A 26,151-nucleotide genomic window follows, 5' to 3' on the forward strand; every position below is an offset into this window, starting at 1 on the left:
ATCCGAATCCTTGTGTGTAGTGCCCACTGGGGGTGGGGGGTCTGTCGCCCCCATTCTTTTCCAGAGAAAAAAGGCGGCGAGGTCTGCGTGCGTGTGTGCATTGTTTGCACGCGTCTGCTAGAGTGCACATCTGTGTTCCTGTATGTGTGTGTTCAAGTGTGCGTGTATTTACATGTATATTTGCGAGTGCACGTGTATCTCCGCTTAAGTGTGCCTGTGATTACACGTGTGAGCATGTGTATCTTTGTGCACGTTCCCTGTGTGTGCGCGCTCGCCGGCGCGCTCTGTGGTGGGGGCATCCCCAGGAGGGGTAGGGTGTCAGGGGCCACCTCCTACTGCTCAGCAGTCCCTTCCCACTCACAGTGTGAACTAGAAAATTGCAGCCCCTGCAGCTAGACGCTTCCGGCGAAGTTTCCTCTCTGCACCGAGGAGGCGCAGGTAAAGGGCAAGCCCGGAAAGGCGGCCGTGGGACGGTCCTGTTCCCGCGCCTTTGGAGGACAGCCGCCGGGGTGGTGACCTCGGGCGGCTGGCGGCGGGGGTGGGGGTGGTGGAAGGCCCAGAGGGAGCGGGCTCGGGATCCCCGGCCTGTCCCTTTAACCCCGCCGCCGGGCAGGAGCACGTGAGCCAGGCTCCGGGTGGCACCCGGGCGCCGCCGCCGAGGCAGTTGTGTTTCGAACGCTGCCTCTGGCTCGCGGCCAGGCGCCTTGGCTCGGCGGTCCGCCTGGCCTCCCTCCTCCTCATACTTTTCCTCCTGCGCAGCCCCCTCCCCTCTATCCGCCCACGATTAGAAGTGGGCACTCCCCCCTCCCGCACCCCGTCCGCCAGCGCACACACACTCATCCCACTTGAATCCCCGGCCAGCAGCTCAGAGACTCGGGCAGCGCGCTCTGGGTGCCGGACGCAGGAGCTCGCAGCCCGTCCCTCTCCGACTCTCTGGTGCCGCCGCTGCCGGCTCCCGCCACCCGAGGAGGCGCGGTGCCACCCACTGCTTCTGTCTCTGTCCCTCGCTGGCGCCCGGTACCCGACCCTGTCCCGGCAGAACCTTCCCATCCTCCCTTTGCTTTCCTCTCTCTCTCTCTGTCTCTCTCTGTCTCTCTCTGTCTCTCTCTCTCTCTCTCTCTCTCTCTCTCTCTCTCTCTCTCTCTCTCTCTGAGCGCGGGGGGGGGGGGAGGAGGAGGAATTCTTTCCCCGCCTAACATTTCAAGGGACACAATTCACTCCAAGTCTCTTCCCTTCCAAGCCGCTGCCGCAGCGCTCCAAGTGCCGGCAGCTCCAGATCCCAAACCGCGAGAAGCGTCTCCCCGACTCCAAGCCCTCTTCCTCCTCTCCCTGCTCCCCTCCTCCTCCGCTCGCCACCTCCACCTCCGGCGCTCACCCACCGCGGCGTCCACCACCGGCAGCGCCTCCTTCTCTCCTCCTCCCCTCTTCTCTCTCTTTGGCAGCCGCTGGACGTCCGGTGTTGATGGTGGCAGCGGCGGGAGCCTGACAAGCAGCAGCCCTCGCCGCACGCCAGCTCTCGCTCCCCTCGCCGGTTCCTGCAGCCCCTCACCCAGCCTCCCCAAAGGTGCTGGGCAGATTCCGGGAGGCGGAGGCGAAGCGGCTGCAGCAGCGGTAGCGGCGGCGGCGGCGCGAGGCAGCATGAGCGCACGCGGGGAAGGCGCCGGGCAGCCGTCCACTTCAGCCCAGGGACAACCTGCCGCCCCGGCGCCTCAGAAGCGAGGACGCGGCCGCCCCAGGAAACAGCAGCAAGTCAGTACGCGGGCGCGCTGGGGACCCCAGCCCACCCCTGTTGCCCGTGCGAGAGCCCGCGATGCTCCGGGAACCTGAGCGCGGGAGCCCGGTGGCCGCGGTGGCCGCGCGCCGCGTGTTGTCCGGGGCGGGGGCGGGCGGCAGAAGCCACCAGAGTGAGCGGCGAGACGGCGGGCGCCTGTGCCCGTCGGGGCCGAGAGGTGCGGGGCCGCGACCGGCCGGCTGCAGGGGACAGGCAGGAGGTTGGGTCGGGGGACGCGCGTCCTCGGACTTTCGCTATTGTGCACCGCCAGAGTGGCGCGGTTGTAGCCTGGTGAGTGGCAGCGGCCGACGTCCCGTAAACCGGGACTCGCCGACGCTTTCTGAGCCTCTTTTGCAATTGCACGAAGAAAGCGGTCGCCGAGAACTGGGGCGCTCGGGCCAGCCAGGGTTGAAAGAGTCGGAGTCCTGGGGACCTTCGGCTCTTTCTTTCTCCCGCCTCTCGGGATTGCTTGCCGGGAGGAGGTTGGCGCGCCGTAGCCGCCCCCTTGGCGCCCTCCCCAAGTTCGTGGTGGCTCAAGGTTTGTACTCCCGACAAAGAACGTGTGGGGACCTGGCTGCTGAATGTTCCCTGGGATCTTTAAATGCCGAGCTGCAGCCGCCAGAGGTGGCCCGGAGAAGGGGCTGCAGGGAAACCGAGGCCCCCACGGGACAGGGTTAACTCGCTCCGCCAGGGGCGCGTTGGAAGGAGTGTCCGAGAGAGTGCACGGTAGCTAGCTAGGGTCACTTCCTTGCCAGGCTCCCTGTCCAGGCCTCAGAGCTGCAGACATTAAAACGTTCTTCCCAGGACGGGCGGTTAGGGACTGGGAGAGGACGATCGAGGGGCGCCGCGGACCCCGCGCAGTGGAAGGTTTTGTCTGCGGATGCAACCAATTAAGTGTGCAGCCTGCTCTTGCAGAGCTGCGCATAGCGCCCAGGGCGGGATGGGGGTAGTTCGCTCGCCGAAATTTTCAAGCCTAGGCGGGGAGGGTTGGGGTGGGACAGGGCTATAAAGAACATGTGAGCTTCACTTCCTCGGTTTTTAAATTTTCTCTTTCGTTCCTTTCCCTTAAGTCGCTTTCCTTATGGCAAATAGCTCAAATAATCCTAGAGTCTCAAAGCTACACGGGAGCAAGATTGGGAAATGAACAATGTTTGCCTTCCAGTGCGTTTTAGCTAAACTGAGAGAGGGCTGTACCTTTTTGAATCCCTCAAAGGAAACAAGCCAATCTAGAGGCCCCTGAGTTTTCCCGCTCTGCGCAAGCGACACTTCTTACCACGTTTGGATCCTGTTTTACACCTCCCAGGAAGTCTCAGCCCTCCCCCCTTGTTTCCAACTCTAGCTCCTCTAATTGCACCCCCCCACACACACTTTTTAAAAAAACCTAAAAGAAAATTCGGTGGGATCTGGAGGTGATTGGAGGTCTTACCTTTGAGTGAAGGCAGAGTTCACAAAGAAAGAAAAATGTGTCTTCGATGTGTTTGCTCAGGATGTGCATACTGGCACTAGTGTCCCACTGAAGCTTGAAGGAAACCTTCCCCGGATTCTCTCAATAAGATGCAAATTTTCATTGAGAACTGTAATGCAATTAATTAGTCTCATTTCATTCGAATCTGAATGAAATCTGAATAGATGACTCACAAGGTAAATACTTAGGATCTGGACTATTAATCATCACATTTTCTTAACCACTTGGGTATTTACTGCTTGGCATAGGAGCCATTTAAAGTTCTGCTAAACTTAGTGATTGTTTCAATTTCTCCTTCCTCGGTACTTCCGGTCCTCTTCATTTTGCCCCCCTTTAGTTTTCTCCAGTGTACACTCGAAAGTTTTCTCAAAAGAAACTTTTGAAGAAAACATGGTATTTTTTTTTTTTTTTTTAAAGAAAGATACCTAACTTTTAACTGGAGACCATTCCTGCCTTTCGGAAAGGAAGTGAAGAATTGAAGCAATTATCTAGATAATTCAAGCAAAACCTCCCACCTCAGATTTACTATAATTATTTGGAAATTTTAGAGGGAATAGAGTTAATTTGAGCTGAAGAACTTGGATAATTGCTCCAATATTTAACTCAATGTGTCAATTGCATCCTAATCGACCTAGAATGCAGGTATACATGGAAGATTAAGATGGGAACTTGTTAGAATATGTACAGTGCTGAGATAACTATGAATCTGGCTTCATATTTCTGTTGTTTGACATGCTATAATGGACAGTGATATTTGTTTAAAATGCTTATTATTTCTATAAATCGCCAAATGCATATCCTTATAAATTTTATACCTTGAAATACATGATTTTTTTCCTAAAATCTGCAACCTTTCAAGGTTTTGCATACCTTTTAGGTATGAAATACAATCTAGTCTTCTTATGCAAAATAGTTTCCACTTTGAAACCATGGATTAAAAATGTAGTAATTTCCTCTTTCTGTGAACTTTGTAGCATCATCATTTATCCTCCAGCTGAATGTGTTCCAACAACTGTTGAGCAGCACATGGAGAAAATGCAGCTAAAGAGTCAGGGTCAATTTCTTTCACACGGTCTTGCCACAACATCTTTTTTTCCCTCCACAATTAGGAGCCAACCTGTGAGCCCTCTCCTAAGAGACCCAGGGGAAGACCCAAAGGCAGCAAAAACAAGAGTCCCTCTAAAGCAGCTCAAAAGGTGAGACTTCTCAAGTTGACCTCTTCTAACTTCATCAATGATTATAGGAGCCACCCTTTATTTTTTCCCATTCTAAATTCACTCTTAAGGATTTGTCCTAGGTGAGTAACCCAAGACACATTTTCTACACTGAACATTAAGTAGGAGTTAATTTTTTTTAATAAGAAAGCACTGAACATAAAAAGGTTCATGGAGATGCTTACTGTGTTATTTTTAAACAAACAAATAAACAGCAAATAATCCGATCCTTAACTGGGGGTGGAGGGATGAGGAGAGAAGGGCTGGGGGACGGTGGGGTAGTAGTGGAGAATGATGCAATTAATATTTGCACCAAGTATGAAATAATTAAAAACTTTGGATTCTTTGCGTTGGTGAAGTTTTTACAATTTCCTCTGAAAAATAAGAGATAAATGTATTTTGTACTTATTTACATGACTACTATAAGCCTAATTCTTCTATTAAAAATACTTTATGAAGTGGTTGACTATAAGAAGTAAATTCAACTATATAGATACTGGAAAAATTTCATGAATTTTACAACTTTAAATGGGATGATAAATTTTATAATAAACCTGCAATACAGTATACATAAGCTCAAGAAAACTCAAGTGTTGTGCTCTGAATTAGAGAATGCAAAAATTTTAAAATAAATATTTGACTCATTTCATATATATTTTTTGGCAGGATAGAACCCAGCCAAGTTTGACAGTCAATGTTTTTCTCAATAAAACTTAAATTGCGGTTTAAAATAACTTTGTGTTGGTTGTATTTGAGTTAACAACAACAAAAAATCAGAATAAATGCAAGTATACCCAAATGAAGATGAATGTATAGTCACTATATTTGGCTTTATAAATAAATAAAAAATTGCATTTCATTTGTAGGGTTGTATAGCAAGCTCAAAATAAAGGTTAAAAAATCAGAAATTTTGATACATCTTTTCAAAAGATTTGAATATACCATATACAGAAGACCATGTTAAAAACGATTATCTGTTCATCTTTTGGGCATTAATGTTTTTCTGTGATTGTGGGCACCATATTTATTATATGTGATGGTTTTCAGTGTTGACCTACCAAAGCAACTAGTGTTACATAGAAAGCTATTTAGGAAACAATTATGAGTATTTTTCTGTTTTAACAGTTTTGAATAAAGTGAATGGAGGAGATTTTTCATATATTTAAATTTAACTGCTTCATTCACTTAGATTTAATTGTGATTCACATTTAATCAAACTTTAAAGTTGCTCTAAGTATCTTTGTTTTAAAAATGACAATATGTAACCTGGTATTCTTAATGTGAACACTCTGGAAAAAATAATAGTTTTACCTGACTTATATATTAACTAAAAAGAAGTGATTTTACCAAAGAGTTAGATTCTGTGTTGTATACATACAAAATTTACCTTAATTTTGCTCTCAGGAATTGGAAAAGAAATGTGTTGGTAAGTAACTAACATTTAAGCTATGGTATAATTGCTCTAAAAAATGCAACAGTATAGTATCTTCCAAGAAGAAATCCTTAAAGATCATCATAAGTAAATTATTTAGAATGTAATACAAAAAAGGAAAATGAATTATCTTCCAGATTTTACTGCATTACATTTATTTGAAGTAGATAGGAATTTTTCGACCACCTCTTCATTTTAAGAAGTTTGTCACTAACAGTATCTTTATGGACAAAAGGAAAGCTAAGACTTATGATTAGTTTACTACCTAAAGCAAAATAACCCCAAAAGTCAACCTATTCACAAGTAAAGTTTGATTTATTTTCAGTGACCTCAGTAATAGACATTTCCAAATAATGATAGGAGGCCATTCAGTTTTCTGATAATTCTTCCTTTGTATACATATATTAAATTTACAACAGAAGTAGGGTTTCTTCTTCCTAAAGAAGTATCTGATAACTTTCATTCTTTAAGCACAATGATTGCGTTTAGTTCTGTTAACAAAATATCTTTTAATAAAATTGAAAAATACATTTGCCCATAGTGTAACTGTTACTTTTCTTCAGTTTTGTAAATCATACTTCATTTGCAGAATGTAATACTTTTCAAATAATAATAATAAATGACATTGATGAATTGCATGGCTTATATAGACTAGGTGTTTTCACATTCAAATCAATATTGAGTATGCTATTATCTTATATAAACATGGTTATCAAACATACTTGTTATTCAAATGCCTATTGTATTCTAACAAAGCATATGTTCATTAAGGTTTGAGCTGTAAATCTTTTTAAAAAAATTTATATTGTTCATAACACACTACAAGAAAATATATCTTGTTAGACTGATCAGAGTTACCAGTCTTCTATGATTGAGTATTTTTCTGCACACCGAAACACATCCAGTGAAAAATATATTATAAAAACTGGTAAGTATATGAAGGAAAAGAATTCTAAAATGAGAAGAGATGTACATTGAATCTTGATGATGCTGTGTGTTCAAAATTTCTTGCTACTTGAAGTATCTTTACTTATGAAGTTTGTGTTTGGACTCAGCAAGTGGCCTTGGGGCATTTGAAAAACAAAACTGCTTGTTAGAAAATTAACAGTGTGAAACTTGACAATGCATGAAGAATGTTGCCAGGCCAAATGGAGGACTATTAAATTAACCATCACTTAAATTTCAGGCCACATTCAATAGAAAATTGATTTATATTGTATATAAAACAAGCAAGTTTATGAAAATGCAATTTTTTGTTATTTCTTATGGAAGAGAACATTATTCTTTACTTATATTTTATGAAAAGTCATTTCCATGGATGGACCATTACATGACAATTCCATAGTCTTTCCTGACAACTTAAGTCTGGATGCTTAAACTTCCTCCCTGAGCTAGTTTTATATTGTTATCTTGATAACAGAAGAGCAGAAGTTAATGTTTTCCTAAATAAATAATTTGAGAGAGTCTTATCCCTTTTGTTTTTAAGTTTGAGATATACTTATTCCAGGTGTCTCTTAATTTCCTTTTTTTTTTCTTTTTGTTTGTTTGTTTCCTTCACGATTGTGCTAGGTGGAAATACTTTGGATTTTTGCATTTCCCACCTTTGGAGAGAAGGAAGATATAACCTCTTTTATGCTTTGTTTTTTAATAATGAGAGAACTGTCACTAATCCTTCTGTTTAAAAAGTCACAAGTCTTTGAATTTGCCTTTAGGTTTCAAGTTAATTCTCGCTCAAGTGCTTCTAAAAGTATTTTTCTGAGGTTGAGTTAAATTTTAATAGAAGAAAAATGATTATTAAAAAACATCTTAGATGTGAGGTAGCCTTACCTTATAATGTCATGGATTTGCTTGACTTTCCCTTCGACTTTAGATGTCATGGCCAGATCTAGAAAGCAAAACTCAGACTTAAAATATCATCCAGGTAAAGTATGTGTGCTTCAAGTAATGTGTTTGCGGTAAATTTTAAATTTTCATCTTCAATTTGCTATAAAAAGAAAATCTGATATCAACTGAAGACTATAAAGAAGTATCGTTTGTACTTCTAGAAATGTGACTGATTTTCATAAGTTATTACTAATATCAATTACAGATGTTTTAGGAAGAGATCATGTGGGTTTTACTCATCATTTCAAACTAAGAGTTCTAACTCTTAGAGCTACATGAGGACAGAATTTTTTTTAGACTACATTAGGACCATTGAAGGGTTACCAAAGACATAAATAGTTGCATGTGAATCAGAGAAAGATGACCTCGGGGGTTGTGTAATATTCCAGTCCATGGGTTCTACAGCCTTTGTGGGAGTTTGGTTGTGTGTGTGTGTGTGTGTTTTCATGGGCAGGCAAGTTTCATCATGGAATTCAGAGCTCTGTGTGAGTGAGTATGCAAATGAATTCAGGCATGTAGAATTCATTGGTTGATTGTTTCTAGTATGTTAGTATTTTAGGCTGACTTACTTAAACAGGCTCACATTTATTTGCTTCACTTTGCCAGGAAGACAAAGTCTTAGTGTATTAGTAAACTCCATCTGGCAATGCCTTGAAATCATTAAAGATTGCATTCCAAATATGGGAGATTCAAATACATTTGAGTTATTTTACGTAGTAACCTATGTCAGGGAATCCATAGTTATAATTCTCTGGAAAGTATCATCCTTTTGAGTTCTTTCATCAAAAGCACCTCATTATTTTGGCTAACCTACATCCCTGGCTCTTTTTTTTTTTTTTGGTACCAGGGATCCAACTCATGACCTCGTGCTTGCCAGGCAGGCGCTTATACCACTGAGCTAAATCCCCGGCCCCGCCTGGCTCATTTTTAAATCCAAGTCTCAGCAGATCATTTTGCTAAAGAGTTTGACTATACCAAATTATATTCTATTACCTTTCAGTTCTTTCTTAAGAATAGATGCCATGAAACATTTTATGCCAGTTAAATCCTTTGAATAGATCTTGTCCTGTTAACTTTGTGCAGTTTCTAGAGCTCACTTTAAAACCGTACAGGTTGACATCAGTTATAAATCTACAGTTATGTTCTGCCAACCAGGAGAGGAAAAAAAAGAATGGGAAATTGACTGAATCTTAAGCTATTGCTTGATAATATTATATTGCATTAGTTGCACTGAACAATTCTGAATAGCATTTCCTACTTGATTTAGTGTTGGGTAGTAGTAGTCATTCTCTTTAGGATTATGTAGGAGACAGTTTGCTCAGAAGGCAATGTTTGTGAACTCTTGAATTGTAGGTATTGATTAGCTAATTACATTATACATAAACAGAAGATTTGAAGGAGGAACTTCTCCAACGTTGAAAATGATAACTTCTGCTATTTTGGCCTGGATTATTAAGCCAGTATTTGTACATGTGAAGACAGGCATGGGCAACATAAGGATGTGAGAGCTGTCAATAAGGGCTTCCTTGAATAACATAATTATGAGCTATAATAGATGATGGAATTTTCCACTGAAAAATATATTCTAAGGCAAGTCATAACTACTTTTCAAGGCTAAAAATGGTTGAATTAACAATTGGAAAACCTATCGAAAATATAAAATGAAACTTGGCTCAATGTTTAGTCCAGTTGATTTTTATATCAGTGTACATTACTAAACACTATTTACATTTTTGAGTAATTAAAATAAATAAAATGTGATTTTCTAGACATAGGTTTGTCAGGTCCATATATATTTAGGTCCAGGCAGGTCTTAGTCTTAAAAAAAGAAAAAGAAAACAAAGCATGGTCACATGTAGATTTTTTTTTCTGTGCAAATGTATTGATTGATTTGAAGTGGGGGAGTTCTGGCTTTCCTCCACTGTCTGTCATTCAGATAGATAAATAGATAGATGAATAGAGATAGAGGTAACATGAAAGCTTTTAGAATTGCAGAAAGTTAATAACTATTTAAACTTGGCCCTGAAGTTAGTTAGACTTGAATTATTCTTTTGTTTCCCAATCACTAGTCTTGTCTATATCTTTATAGGGATCTTGCATGTGTTTTAAGTGTCAACTTTTCATTTTTACCTGAGAAGGCTTTCTATTGCTTGTTTAAATTTGTCATGGCAATTTTATTTCATATTAAAATATCTTCTTAAAGGACACACTTTTGTTGCCTTAACATGAGGTTGAGTCTTTGTTCTACTACTTATGAATGGTAGGCAGGTTGGTTAATTTCCCATGAAGTAGAAAGCAAGGAAAACAAATGGTTGCTCTACTTATGTAAAATTATGCACAGAAAATCACTGGAAGGCTTACGAAATTGGTAGGTGTTCTCTTTAATATTAGCATTTTAAAGTAGGATACAAGAAATTACATTTGAGTACCTAACAAATGTTATAGCCGTCAGGCAGTCCATATAAATATACACATATAAATTAATCCTTATGTTAGTTATTGTAATCCTTATTTCAGAAATGATAAAATGGTTTCAGAGTTATAAACTGACATGTCTAATGTTCAATTCAGTTAAATGGTGACACGTGCATTTGAATTCAACTCAGATTCTAAAGCTTATTCCATTTCTGCTATCACGTACTGTCAAATATTTTATGAAATATTTGTTCCATGATAGATTTTTTTGTGTGTTGTCTACAATGCAGATTTCAAGTTAGTTTTGAGAAACTTGTAGAGCCCCTTACACCATAGTTCTGTGAACTTGTGGATTATAGCAATCCCCACAGAAGTTTTGTTAAGTGAGAAAGCTATAAAAAATGATTTATAAAATTTGTTAAGTTCTAGAATTTTGATAAGAGAAAAACAAAACATAATATAAACACTAGAGCTCCTTTCTTCTCTATTTCCTTCCCTCTTCCTCCTTTCCTTCCTTCTTTCAATAGAGATGTAATTAAGCACTGTTTTCAATTTCAAGAGAGGTATTTGCTAGCTGAATTCTTTTTTAAATTTTTGATAAAAAGGGGAGTATATTTTAGAGCCCAGTGTGCTAACACTTCTGAAAGAAATAAATACATTTCTGGTTCAACATTCCTCCTTGTTCTCAGGAATTTGTTTCTAAACATTACAAATTCAAACATACAGTCTGAAAAGAAATAAAATGCAAATGAAAAGTAAAACTTTTAGAAAGATATGATAGTTATGAATATGATCATATAACATTCACAACTATACAACATTCACAATTATAATATATAGTATAGTTATAATATGGTGCTGGCAACTCTCAAATTTTAGTTCCTATGTCTTTCCCCCGCCTCCATATAAGCAGTAAATATTTAAAACTAGTCATGTGTCACTTTTACATGAATATTTTAGTTTAGAACCAAATTCTATGCAGGCAAAAGAAAATTATACATTTCTACAATATTACACATTTGACATTAGGACAAAATCAGCCCCCTGAATGTTTTATCTTTGAAAAACAATACCTTACAGAGCATTAGACACGGGAAAAACAACATTAAAGCCAGAATTTTCCAATGCATAAAAATCCTGAATCTCTGCTGGTTTACAAACTAAAGTCCTAACTTGTTTTGCAGCCTTTGTGGACTTTGATTAGAATGATTGAATGATTAAATGATGTGGGTTTTAAAGAACAATTGAAAACCTCCCAGATCGACGCCACCCAGCACAGCTAATGTGTTTCTTCTAGATGTAGTCTCAGAAGAGGGTTTCGGTTTACATGTAACTCTGGCCTGCATGACCAAGGAGCAAGTTTGCTTTTGACGAGTCTGAGTGATAATCATGGTATTTTTTGCCCCTGTGTTAATGGTACGAATTTTATTTTTCAATAGACTTATTGTCAATGAGACGCTCATTTAAAAGTCATCTTACTTGCAGGTCTTCCTTTCTCTTTGAGAGATTTGTTTTCTCTGACTTTGAAATACAGAGAAACCCTTAAAAAAAAAAAAAAAAAACTTTGATAGATTTCAGATACACCCAGGTCACATCATGGTCCTGAAACATAACAATTGTGCAGAAAAGCCTGGTGAGACACCCTTAGCTTTCAGATCAACTGCTACCTCCCCCAACGCCACCTACTACCCCATTTCCATTCCCACTAAAAGGGATTTCTACCTTCCATGTCTGTGTAACTTACGCTTGAGTAAACCATGCAAGCTTCCAGTGACTCCTAAAGATTAAATCAGAGGCTGTGTCTTTGCTAGGGAATTCTGTGCTCTCCTAATTCACCATGCAAAGGGTTTTTGAAAAACTACCGGTGACATATTTGATTTGAACCTTCTGTAAGAATGGACTAACCTAAAGGAAAACTTTCCTTTTAAGGGCTCCATCTTGTTAGGAATGAATATTTATGAGCACCTCATTGATGGCAGGCATCTCCAGTTACCTTGATGTTGCCTCATAGAAGATGATATCTCCATTTTAGAGATGAAATCAAATTAAGATTTTCAGGGACTTGCCCAAAGTCAAAACTAAAGTGGCAAATCTGGAACTTGAAGTAAGCTTTCTATGGGGGAATCTGTTCCTCTCAGGGGATCTCCCTCTCTCCATGAGAAAACACTCAAAGGTAGTGTGGCTTACTGGGCATTCCTGGCTTTCACTTAATTTAATTCATCCTCCCTATAACTGAAGGTAAGGTGATGCCACAAACTGACAAATGATTCCTTTGTGGAGCTCTTCACAAGTAATAAACAACAATTTAGAGACACTAATTTTAACAGCTCCTAAAGGTGCTCAGATTTCTTTCAGTTATGGAAAATTGGCCAATACAATAACAATTTGTTTCCAAATATTTTTCTCTGTTGTTAACTTGTGTGCTATAGGGAGATGGCATTTTTAGGAGCATGGTTTGTGACATCAACAAGAATTGGGTTCAGGCTTCAAGTCGGCTACTTACTGGCTTAGTCTTGGACAAGTTATTCACCTAAGCTAAGATGTAATTGCTCATTTACAAAATAAGAAATAATACCTACTTTATAGGCTGCTGGATAGATTAAAGTAACACATGTGACTGATTTACTTAGCCTAGTGCCTGTGTTTAAATGCTCAATTAATGTAAGCTAACTTTATAATCACAGAATTTGGGTTAATTCAGGGGCATGCTAGATAATAATGCCAGACATTCATCTATCTACATATCTGTCATTTATGTACATGTATTTTTGTTAGAGTAAAGAGAGGAAGGAAAGTTTCATTTAGTAGGATAGATTCATAATTTATCTCACTTCAGTATAGTTAAATACAGTTAGATCACTGGCTATTAATCTAGATAACAAAAGTATCCTGGCTCAGGTTACCTATATTTTTGAGTTAAAATAGCCTTGGGATGATTCTTGTACCCAGAACAGCAGATGATGTTTTCATTCTTCTGAAAAGAATAAAAACATGTTTTTAGAGAAGGTAGATAAGAAGCAGTTTGTGTGTGGGGTTTGATGTGTGTACTGATAATGCTTAGCATCGGAATGGAGGTGACAGAAATGGAGAAAAGGCTAGTTACTTTATGAATAATGTTTAAAGTTTGATTTAAAAAAGCCATTGATGCCAGAAAAGTCTGTGAAATAAAGCAATTAGACAAATGTAGATAGTTGGAAATATATTCATGTCATTTTGTTGAGTGTGAAATTATTAATATAAATTTTTAATTATTTTTAGGTAGCCATATTTTTCATCTCAGGGGCAAACATTAATGATCTCTATCAGTCTTTTTCCCTGCTTAAGTGAACTGATTGACAGGTGATTGTTTTGGGCAAGAAACAGGAAATTAACCATGTAGAAGTGGGCATATGTTTATTATTTTGAGGTAGAATGCTTATATATTCTTTTTCACATTTAGACTTGCTTTCCACTAGCAGTATAGGTAGAAGTGCTTTATAAATTCACTGTATCTGTAGTAATTTTTACAACTTTACAGCAAATTTTTTACAAAAATTTTAATCATTAATTCATTTTCTAAAAATTATATAATCATGGGATGTGGAACTATTTTACTATGAACAGAAACAGAAGAAAGCAATTTTACAAAAGCATTTTCATGTTTTTCAGAAGGAGAGTCTTATGTTCAGGGGTTGCATAGGTGCCTAATATCTCATGCAATGAAAAACGAAGGCGTTTACTAAAATATACAAAAGATGGCGAATCTTAAAACGTATCTGCTGGCACAGCACTTATAAATAATGTCAGGTGGGAAGGTATGTAACTTCCTTTTTTTATTTTGCAGAAAGCAGAAGCCACTGGAGAAAAACGGCCAAGAGGCAGACCTAGGAAATGGGTGAGTGAAGGTCATAATTTCTGTTCTTTTAGTAAAGAAAACATGCTGTTTTCTAAAAAATAAAACTATGAAAAATAATTTTCTTTTGTGAATTACATGAATTGTGAACTTCCAGGTGGATGAATCTTCAAAAAGTTTAACAAGCAAATGGTACGTTATTACTGATTACCAGAAGGCTCCAGGGGTCTACACTGTCACACTTTGCTTTCTTGAAGGTGACTCCTTTTTCTATCTCATTAACATGAAAGGGACCTCCACTCTTCCTTAGAAGGAATTGACAATGAGATGGCTTGTTCTGTGGGTTGAGTACCTGGGATTAAAGATATTATGAAATCTTGGAAGTTGATTACAAATGGCAATAAAATTCAGATGAAATAACTTTTTCTTCCTTCCTTCTTTCCTTCCTTCCTTCCTTCCTTCCTTCCTTCCTTCCTTCCTTCCTTCCTTCCTTCCTTCTTTCTTTCCTTCTTTCCTTCTTTCCTTCTTTCCTTCCTTCCTTCCTTCCTTCCTTCCTTCCTTCCTTCCTTCCTTCCTTCCTTCTTTCTTACATTTTCCTTTACTTTGGCTTCCTCTATGGCTGTTTTGGACACATGATTTTATAGGTGGTTTATGTTTTTTCTCTGACACTGACTTTGTTATGAAATAGGGTTTTAATTTCCAGGTTTTGTTGCTTCCCATAGTCATCATTTTCTACATACTGACAGCAGAGATAACTCCACCTGTGCTTGATCCCACATGTATACCGATGTTCAGAAATTCAGTGGCTGCTGAAGAGCTCTGCTCATTTTATAAACTTGAACACTGCTCCCTTAGTCACCACATTACCTGTGTCTTTCCCCTGACAGAGAAGAAAAGTCCTAAAATTAAGTACAACCATGTGAGGAAGGGCAAAGGCATCCTCTGTACCCAGTATTACATCTGCTGAATTCTTTGGTTTCCTGTACCTTCCACCCTGGTTTGCTCTTCATGCTCTAGGGTTTTTTTTGTTTTTGTTTTTGTTTTAATTTTTTGTTTGTTTCTTTCCTGTTCTCTTGGATTATATATTTTTTGTTAGTTTGCCATTCCTTTCTCTTCCTGAACCCTGCATCACATTCTATATATACTTTAGCATTGACTTTCATTTAATTTATTCATCTTGTATTCTTTTCTCTGCTCCAGTGTATTGGGATTAAATTTCTTAGTGTGAGGAAATGGGGATGATTTTAAGATTACAGACATCTCAGTGTTACAGTATTAAAATAAAAGCATTTCATTCAGCCTTGTGTTCAATAAATAAATTATCTCCAAACCTAGCCACTGCATGTTCATCATCCACCTTATCTAATTAGCTTATTTTTTGAGAGGGTCATTATCCCTTAAACTTGCCTCTTCCTTCCTGGAAAGCCCAGAACACTAGAAAATCTTCCATCTGGCTCACTGTAGCTTCTTCCTATGACAGTCTCTCACCCTTTTCTGGGCGTAGCATAGTAAATGTTTTCATGTTCACTCATAGTAGCCCTTCAAATATTTGAGGACAATTAATACAAATGCTTTGGTCTTTTTTTTCTGTTTTGATTATCTCCAGTCATTTCATCTTTTTCCCTCATGAAAGAATATTCTTATCTTTTTGAAAGCATGTTTGTTTTTTAATCTTTTGAAATATGTCACCCCGAACTAAGTATCATATTCTAGCTATGGATTCTATAACCAGTTAGTTTGTTATGTCTTTTGCTATAAATATGGTTCCAGTTAATTACTGCTGTTTAATCAACTACCCAAAAATTCAATAATGTTTAAAAAATCTATTTTAGTCTCCTGTAGTCTTTGAGTCAAGAATATGGTCAAGGCACAGCAGAAAGTTTTGTGTCTATCCTAGGATGACTGAGGCCTCAGCTGGTAGGACTCAAATATCTCAGGTTGACTTTGTTACATGGGGTTTAGAATTTGGAAGCCTCTTTCTTCACTTATAAGTGTGGTCATTGGCTGGAAGTCTGAGCATGTTCCCTGGTAGTGCATACATGGCGTCTCCAGCTCGCCCACTTCAGGGTAGTCAACCATCTTATCCCTCCTCAGAATTCCCAGAGAGTGTTCTGATAACCCACAAGAAATCACCAGCCCTTTTCTGGCTTAGTCTCAGAAGTCAAAAAGTGCTGTTTCCATCATAGGCCAATGACCACACTGTTGACCAAGTTAATCGTGACAAACATTAAATGCAGGGCTGCTGTTTTCTAAGTCTCAGAACTTTGAAAAAGCATTCCATCCCATTGAACTAATCAGTAAGAAAAGCCATGTGTAATCTACCAGGCAGTATAATAAATAACAGACACTATATGGGGTGCTTGAAGTCATAGGATTAATGTGGCTAAAATGGAGTAAAATAAGGTACAAACAAATACAAGGAAAAGGGCCTGGGATATAGCTCAGAGAAACAGCACCTGCCTGGCAAACGTGAGGTCGTGAGTTTGAAGCCCAGTACAATGGAAGTTAACCAGCCAAATACTCCCATCAGGTGGCACTTCCTATCTCTCTGACTTTCAGGCTTTCTATCTTTGAGTTGTGCTACAATGTGCTCCAGTTAACTTTCATAGATTATAGTCATGTCACTGCTGCCTTCTCAAAACCTTCTATGGCTCCACAACTGGCCAGAGAATTAATTACAACCTACCCTACTACTTCAAAGTCCACTGGTTTCTGCCCAACTCCTTTTTTTCTTGAGACAAGGTCTCACTGTGCAGTTTAGGCTGCTCTTGAATTCACTTTGTAGCTGAGGCTGGCCTTGAACTCAACAATGATCCTCCTGCCTCAGCTTCCTGTGTGCCGAGATTACAAGCATGAGCTACCACACCAGGCTGCCCTACTCTTTATATGGCTTTATTTCCACCACTCATTTTCACACAGCTGGTGTTTCTTCTATGCTGGAATAAAATGCACAGCAAAAATTAAAGGACCTTATCATGGCATTCTTATCGTGAAGGAACTTGGATTTCAGACATCTGATCTTCATGCTGGTAAAAAGCCTGTAAGGGTCTACAACAGAGATCGTTGCCTTTCTGAGAAGACCTAGGTCATCCTCACTGACTCCCCTACTTTCTAACTTTTACTGGTTGTGGAGAATGGAAAATATTGGGTGGTGAATTGTTGCAAGTCCCTCATTTGGTCCCCAAAGAAGAGTTGTTCTACTTAGAAGAGGAAATAAAAGGAAATTGTATATTTTCTCTAGACAACGTGTTTCCTCTTTGCTTGTATATCTTCTGATGGTAGAATGTGCAGCCAGACACAGCAAAGCATTCTATTCAATGGCATTCTTTGCTGGAAAGTTTGTACTGAAGAAATAAATCATTGCATTTTTCCGTAGGAAATGAACTTTTATTTTATAGTAAGCTTAGTTCTTTCCAACAGGATCATTCACTAATTTCCTTGAATTGGAGATATATTTTTGAACTGACTGAATTTACTAGGTATATTGCTCAGAAGCAAATTGTTTCCTCTTTTATTCTTCTGGTTCCTTTATATTAACGTTCTTTTGTTTTTTTAAAATTATGTCCAATAAATCTTCATGTAACAGACATGGAAAAATATACACTGCAATCCTCTCATCTAATATAATTAGGATCAGTACTTGAGAGTTTAATCAAAAATTCATTAGCCAAAAATATGTAGATGGAAGAAAATTGGATCTGATTTGTTTGTGGAGGCTATGGAGCACTGGCTAACCCAGTGAACTGGTGAGCATGTTAACTAGATTTGGTTAAAAGCACTTCTATGGTTTAGTTTACTTTACTTTGCTTCCCAGTTTAAATTAGATTTCACATACTTTCTTTTGATGAGATACTGCAGATTTTCACTTTAGGTTTAGGTGTATATAAGAGTTAAGAAGAAAGAAAGAGAAGTGCTTCACTTTGGTGTCGGTTCTTGCTTATGGTTAGAAGTTCGGGGTCTAGATTCAGATCGCTTTGGTTCAGGTTCTGACCCACTACTTGGTTAACTGTGGACTCTTGAGCAAATCAGGTGACCTTTTAAAAGTTCAATTAAAAAAAAAAAGGAAGTCCAATTTTCTTATCTATAAAAAGCACAATTTCCATAGAGTATCTGTGAGGCTTAAATGAGAGAAAACACTGGGAGTTACATAAGAAATGAAATAACACTTTTATATCAAGTGATACCTTGGTGGTATCATTATGTCTTTATGGTATCAGTATCACCAAGTTCAAGAATTGATCATAACTATGGCCATACCGCTCTGAATGCGCCGATCTCCATCTCAGAAGAATTGCTTATAAATTTCAGCTGATTTGCATAAGGGGAAATTTCCCATTGCAGTTATAAGTGTTTCTCCTAATAGCTGAGATTTGAAAAGTAGGCTTTCTGCTGTTTGTCTCAATATGTAGGTAGAGACATATGCTGGCGCTCAGAACTTCAGTAGAATTCCATCAGTCAGGCCTTCTGCTAGTTGCACTTATGTCATATTTGCATTTCTCAATTTTTGACTAGCAAATAAACTCATCACTAAACCACTTTAGTGATAGAAAATATTTGAAATGAGGTGTGGTGGTCCATGCCTATAATCCTAACTAATTGGAAAGCTAAAGCAAGTGTATCCAAAAACAATTAAGCCCAGCCTGGGCAACTCAGTAAAACCCCATCATAAAATAAAAATACAGCTAGAGATGTAGCTCAGTGGCACAGTGCTTACAAGGCTTGTATGAGTTCCTGGTTTCAATTTCCAACACTGAAAAAAAGTAAGATTTTTAGAAAGAGTTAAAACCAAAGAATACAAGATAATAAAGATACATTCTTCACTCACATACAAGCTATCCAGATGTTCCTTAGCGTAGCTACTATTGTTCAGGAAGAAAAAGATCAAGGACCAGATAACAAAGGATAAATCACTAAGGCTGTATATGGTGACACACATTTGTAATCACAGCATTTTAGAGAAGCTGGTGCAAGAAGACCACAAATTTGAGGCCAATCTGGAGAATCTGTGACTTAGTAATACCCTCTCTCAAAATAAAAATATGAAATGAAAAAGGTTTGGGGATGAGGCCTCAGGGTCAACACCCAGTACCACAAAAACAAAAGTACCAACAAGTGGTAATTTTTAGGTTTTCAGGATAGTTGCATGGGGAAGGAAGATAAACAACTGAAGGAAATACAAATGAGGATTCTAGACAGACCACAAGGCCTTTTTGTTTTTCCTATTTTGTAGTAATCCAGAAATTTAAGTGATGATTTGAATATTAGCTCTGAGGAACTCAATCAAAGTAAAATCTACTTATAACTACACAGTTTGAGACTCTGATTTTCTTCTAAAGATCTCAAACTTTAAGGTATTGAAGAGTCTGGAAATCTAATTTTAAAGTTAAAACATTCCTTTTTCATTTCCATTACTTTTCCTCTCCAGATGTTTGTTACTTTTAAAAAAACCCTTTAGTTATTTGTAATTTAAATTTGCTTTGTTTGAATTGAAATATAACTTCATTACTTAGAGACTTCCAATAATGCAAATGACAGACAATGATTATAACTTTGCACTGGAGTCAAGAGGGGAAGAAATTAAGATAACATCAATATTAGAATGTGTGAAGGTGAAGGCTTGTAATAATACATGTTTTAAGAAACCGGAGATCTTGTCCTTAAAGCACATAGATTTTTAACATATGCCCAGTAGTTAAAACATGAAATTTCTAATGTATGACATCCATTCATAATTGGTAGGTAATATTTTCTGATACAATTATCTCTTTTTTGCACTATATTATGATAAAAATGGAGTACATTTCCAACAGAACATTGTGAGGACTTGTTTTATTTCCGTAACTTACAGCAGAATTTACTAGCCTGATTACTTAAATTTGTATTTAAGATTAAATACAAAGTATTAATAAATGATAACCAGGAAGCAAAATTGGATTTACTTATTAATGCTTTCATTCAAGATTAATCTATGCTTTAATGTCAAAGTATTACTTGTAATTATTCTGTTAAATGAAATTTTAAGAATAGTAATAAACTGTCCTAGGACATCTGATTCAGTTTGATATGCCAAAAACTGCTAGACTCTAACTGTTCAGGATGACAAAGAGGATGCTGCAGGGCAGAGTCAGCCACTCCAGGCCATTGCAGCTGCAGGACCACAGTCACCAGGTGATCTTATTAAACTACAATCGTGTTTTTCTCTCACTTATAGTGTAGTGGAAAATTCTAGACAGAAAGTAGTATGGATAACATCCTAATTCTCTATAAGAGATCATCACAGATAGTTATCTCAATTTTACTTTAATAAAGTTAAAAATGTTATGAATTCAGTGACTTTTGTATTGAGAATTTTCTTTCAGAGTGCATTATAGAATTATTTATATTTAACAATACTTAATTTAAATTCAACTTTTTATGGTTGGCAATGAATACTTCTAAAAGATTGGAAATCTTCAGGTTATTTATACATAAAATTAATATGCCACTTATTTATACTAGATAAATAGGAAAAATTGTTACTATTCCATGTATCAAAATATTTTTGTCCTATTTTTAAGAGTGGCTGGGCGTGGTGGCTTACCCCTGTAATCCCAGCACTCTGGAGGCTGAGGCAGGAGGATCGTTGCGAGTTTGAGACCAGCCTAGGCTACAAAGTGAGCTCAAGGCCAGCCTGAGGGTCTCAAAAAAACACCAAAAAAACCAAAAACCCACAAAAAACCCCCATGCCTATTTTAAGGTCTGTTTTCAAGATTTTCTTTAGATCAAAGAATTATTGACTCTAAACTTTTCAATATTTGACAGAAGTAGTTTAATTTTCTTTCAATCTGGTAGGATCAAATCTACTCCTTCTACTTCAGATTGATAAGTAGATTCATGTTTAAGTCCCTATCAGCAACATTCTGTCCATAACTAATGACTGTCAAGCATTTAACAGTTGTAGAACACAAAAATAAATCTTTATTGCTACCACCAGCTCTGCCATCCAAGGACGGACTGTTGCGTTTTAGATGATGGAGCCTCATGACTCTTTGTTTGCTTTGTCCCCCCCCCCCCCCCATATACTGCTGCCTGCCATTTGGCCATTCACTGCTCCTTAGGGCCTCTATGAGGCTAGAGGCCCAGTCAGAACAGGGGCTCAGCTCTGGCAAAAAGCTTGGTGAGGAGACTGGGAGTAATTGCCAATGTAAGGTTTTCATCTTATCATCTGTGGATGTGCTCTATCCCCAACTCTGCTCTCAGGAATACTTGAATGCAGCCATGACACTAAAGTTTACTTTTCACACATTTTTTTATGCATTCTTTTTTATTAATATGATTTTATAAGTTAGAGCAGTTCTTTTCAGGGTGTTATAATACACCAAAGTGTCTTTGTTTGTTTGTTTTTGCATTTCCATAGAACTGATGCACAGCTGCAGAATAAGCTTTGTCTAGTAAGTCTTTTGACCATATTCTAGTTTAGAAGAACTGCACTAAGCTTGTTACATTGAGTTAGTTCGTGGAATGATAGGTTTTGTTTTGTTTTGGTACCAGGGATCAAACTCAGGTCCTTGCACTTGCCAGGCAGGAGCTTGTGCCACTGAGCTAAATCTCTGGCCTGAAATGATAGATCTTTAAATTCAGATAAAGATTGCCTTATGATACTGACTGGGTCTTATTTGCATGTTAAAATGTCACGAAGCTAGTGTTCAAGCATTTTTGTTCCTTAGGCATGTAACACATTTTATGAAAAAAAAATCATGAAACTAACCCTAACTCTATGACCAAGGGAAGCTCACGTTATCATTGTGTACTGTGGTTTCAATGCCTTCACCCATAAAATGCATAAATGCACCTGAACATAGTGTTGTGCAGAAGACCCAGCATGTAAGATGACTGCACTGTCATACAGATGGCTAAACACTCTTTTGTTCATTGCTTGCCTGGACCATTTAAAACCCAGGGCTCCAAGTCTGAGACCCTTAGGTTTGGGGCTATTTTAGTTTGTCAAAAAGTTTAGCTTCAGACTGGCAATATGATGGATAAAGCCTGTGCTGGGGATGTAAGAAGAGGCCAACAAAGTAGATGGAGGCTTGTCTAGGGAACTGAAAAGTTTTATGTCTACTAAGTTACTGTTCTGTGCTTTGGATGTTGTGAGACTAAATTGAAGTTCATATTTTCAAGTGTTTTGAGCTCTGGAATTTCATAGTCCACCCACAGAATTTATTTGCTTTCCAAATCCTAACAACACTCTATACCATTTTTTTCCCTATATACACAGTCTATGACTTGGGGGTACAATGTGGATCCAGAGTTACGTTCTCTATTGTCACCACAGCACATACTGAGGCTAACGTTAAAGTACATAGATATGACTTGTGAAAATAATGTCAAACTTTGGTTAGATAAGATAAGCTTAAAAAGATAACTATTAATTATCAGATATGGGCTTTCAGAAGAAGGGGGAAAAGGGCATAAAAAGACTAAAATAATTCTGCTGAACCACTGTCTCAACACATGTTGGTCTTAGTTTTTCTTTTTGTTCATATAATACATTTGTTACATGAGTATATTTTTAAGTTGTGCTTATATGATATAATTTGTGTGTAATTTATTATATGAATATAATTTATGTATATAAAATAATTTCTAAATCACTGGTTCTTAAAGCAATTTAATTATATGCTCTAAAAGTCTGAATAGCACTATTTTTAAAAATGAGCTCTTTGAGGGCAGAAAGCGTATCACATTTATCTTCTTACCCTTAGCATGGAGACTATAGGGGGGAATTCAGCAAGATAATTAAGAGCTCACTCAGACTGCTTAAGTTTAGGTATCAATTCAATCAAGGCATATTTGTCACTGTCCACAACCCCAGTTTCCCCTTTGCAAGACGTGGGACAATCACGGTTCTCATCTCAGGGTTATTTTGAAGAATTAACTGAGAAGTCATCAAAAACTTTAGCTGGCACATAGTGACCACACAATATATTATGGTCGTTGATGGTAGTATAGTCCCAGGCCCCGTGCAGTGCTTAATAAGTGTTTAGTGAATAGAAACCAGTTTTTCCTTCAGTGTATGAAAGCATGGTCTTTGAATTTTTGTTTTCTAACAGTAAATATGGATTCAAATTGCATTCTTTGACTTTTTTAACCCACTAATCTGTATTTTCAAAGAGACGACACAGGCTTGAAAGTACAAGCTGAATGGAGTGTTATTCAGCCATAAGGAAGAATGAAATCATGTCTTTTGCAAGAAAAGTGGATGGAACTGGAGACCATCATGTTGAGCAAAATAAGCCAATTTCAGAAAGTTAAATATCTCATTTTCTCATATATAAACTTCAAAATAAAATTTTAAAATAATAACAGAGATGACAGGAAACTAGATGATAGACTTTTAGAGATAGGCAGTATTGGGGATGAAAATAATCAAAACATGTGGAAATCATGTACCGATACGCCAAAATGAATCTCGTGAATCTGCATCATGACTATGCCCCAGTTTAAAGCAGTGTAGTGTGCAGGCACCAAAGCAGTGTGTACAGGAATTTTGAATTCCAGCTTCTGCCCTCTTTTGCCTGGGCCCAATAAAGATTGAACATCTTACCTATATTAAGGTTTCCATTCCCTCATTTTTGGAAATAGCATTCTGCCTTCCAAAATAGACTGTAGTGCTGTACTTTAAAAGACTTTTTGTCACAGCTTTGGATCATCAGAAAAACAGAAGAGAGCTTTGTTAGTCAAACTTCACAGTTTGACTGTGGTTTGACATCAACAACCACTTTTTTTATGATTCCTTTTTTTTTTTATTTTAAAGGAGGTAAAATTAAACACAGCAAAACAGAACAAAATAGGACACAAGAAAGCAATGTAAGAAATATAAATTTCAAAGCTAGACGACCTGAGATCTTCACTATCTACCATATTGTCTCTTGTTTCTTCCAAATAGTTGTCCATGTCTTCACATACAGAGAATTCATACAAAACAACATAGCATTAAAACTGATACTGCGAATGAGGAAGGTGTTTGAAGTCTTCAAAACCAGACAATAGGGAAGTCACCGATGGCTGTCATAGAGTCCCTCGTTCTCTTCAAAATAGCTGTCCATACTTCATGTATATTGAAGTTCAACAAAACAAAACAGGCAGTGGGGAGGGGTTGCTTGGTTTCCTGGTGCTCCAGGTCCCAGCATGGCTCGGGTCCCAGTAAATGCTGGTGGCTCCCATCCTAGGGTGCTGAAGTCCCATGACACCTCTCATGGGTTGTGGTGGTGGTGGGGTTGCTTCAAGCTATTTCTTTCTAATGAACTGACCATTTCACTGCCCAAGTTCTGAAATGGCCAACAGACCATAGAAAGACATCTTTTTAGGCTCCTGCTTGAAACCAACAGCATCAGGAAGCTGCCGGCTTGATTCAGGGCCAGACAAAATAATTTTCTAAAGTTATTTCTTTCTCTCTCTTCCCCCTCTCTCTCTTTCTGTCTCTCTGTCTTCTCTACTAAAACTAATTTTAACGATCTATTGTGTTTCATTTTCTTGCTTTATTGTGAAAATAAAGAAAAGAGGAAAATCAATTTATAATGCTGTTTGTTTCTTTAACTTCTTGCCAGGGCATTTTGAATCAATCAGAGTGATACAGGGAGGTAGTGGGTGTTCAGTTAGTGCTTTTTGGTGGGGGATAAACTTATAAATCTAGGCTTACTTTATGCTCCTAATAACACAGGAGCACTGCTTCAAAACGTAGAACCACAAGCACGAACAATACCAAGGAGTGCAGGTTTACGATGTTTCAGAAGGCCCAGATATGTTCTAGTCTTGAGGAAGTAAGTGCCTCATGACAGGAAGTTCCAAAGTCCAGAGAGGTGAGCTGATACTGATGTGCAGGGATACAGAAGCTAAGATTTTAGCTGCTAATACTGTTAGAAAAGACCATTTGTCTTGCAGTGTGTTTTGTTTTCTGTTTGTTTTTTTGAAACAAGATCTTGCGGTATAGTTCAGACTGGCCTTGAACTCACTACATAACCCAGGCTGGCTATTAATTCTGCATGATCCTCCTGTCTCAGCGTCTGGAGTGCTGGGATTACAGATGTGCACCACCACACCAGGCTCTACTTGCAGTGTTTTTGACTTTTTGTCCAAATGACCCTAATGTCAGAAAAGGTACATATCACCCATTTTTTGGTCCAAAGCTGATCATGAAGTATAATTTTCTTATTCTAAGTCTCACCTTTTACATTTTCTTTTGTCTTTGTTCTTTAAGATAATCCAATTTCAGAGCTCCTTAAATTGTAGTGAAGCATTTGCACTCCTGGGCCCACTCTTGAATCTCAGGCAGATCAGGGATCGGGTTGGAAAAGTTGCTCCTGCCATCTCTAATTCTCCTTTCTTCTGCGAGACTGGAATCTGTGACCCTGGAAATGCACTATGGCTATATGTGATCATACTATCATCGATGATATTGGCATTCTCTTATGCTCTTATTACATTTTGAATTTTTTAAGAAGTATAACTTAAACTTAATTCTCCTTTCTTTTATTATTTGTGTATTTATTGATTGTCTTTTTGAGACAATAGTTTTTTTTTTTTTTTGTCTTTGTGAGACAGGGTCTCACTGTGCAGTTCAGGCTGGCCATAGGCTCTCTTTGTACCCCAGACTGGTCCTAGACGTGTAGCGATCCTCCTGCCTCAGCCTCCTGAATGCTGGGATTACAAGAGTGTGTCGCCATGCCCATCTTTCTTTCTGATCTTTAGACCCCAAATTTTCCATATATATTGGATGAGCATTATCTCATTCCTAACTCTAGTTTCTTTCTTATAATTCCTTTCACTGCAATGGTTGAATATAATATAATGATATTCTGCTTATAATTTCCATTTTTAGAATGCTCTTTTCCAGATTGCCCAAGACAGTAGTGAGTTCTGTATATTTTTTCTTTACCAATGTTCTTCTCCCACTGATACCCTACTGTTTTGGGGTGGGTATTAAATTTTATCCAATGAATTAGCTCTATTTAGGATTCTCTGCTTTCTATTCTGCTTAGATGATTGATGAACTACATAAAATCACTTAAAATCCTCAATAAAATAAAATGATGATGTTGCCTAGTATATAATGGGCTTGGCTGTTAAGTGAGTGAGTTAACATTTACGGGAACAAAC

At 38.4% G+C, this 26,151-nt stretch overlaps 1 protein-coding gene and 1 non-coding gene across 2 annotated transcripts in view; one reads left to right on the forward strand and one right to left on the reverse strand.

Annotated features, from left to right (window-relative positions):
- The first annotated feature begins 632 nt into the window (after window positions 1-632).
- Window positions 633-26,151, forward strand: part of Hmga2 (high mobility group AT-hook 2) — a 121,610-nt gene continuing 96,091 nt past the window's right edge. The window contains exons 1-4 of the mRNA XM_063255083.1: window positions 633-1,017; window positions 1,443-1,749; window positions 4,346-4,432; window positions 14,005-14,055. Of these exons, the coding sequence (XP_063111153.1) occupies window positions 1,639-1,749; window positions 4,346-4,432; window positions 14,005-14,055 (249 nt within the window). The 5' untranslated portion in view covers window positions 633-1,017; window positions 1,443-1,638. The remainder of the gene's footprint in view (window positions 1,018-1,442; window positions 1,750-4,345; window positions 4,433-14,004; window positions 14,056-26,151) is intronic.
- Window positions 24,281-24,416, reverse strand: LOC111753309 (small nucleolar RNA SNORA2/SNORA34 family). Its single transcript, XR_002788128.1, has one exon. It is a non-coding gene; the product is annotated as a small nucleolar RNA SNORA2/SNORA34 family (small nucleolar RNA).

The sequence above is a fragment of the Cavia porcellus genome, unplaced genomic scaffold, assembly GCF_034190915.1.
Source record: "Cavia porcellus strain 051 isolate PalLab524CR breed Dunkin Hartley unplaced genomic scaffold, mCavPor4.1 scaffold_8, whole genome shotgun sequence".
Lineage (NCBI taxonomy): Eukaryota > Metazoa > Chordata > Mammalia > Rodentia > Caviidae > Cavia > Cavia porcellus.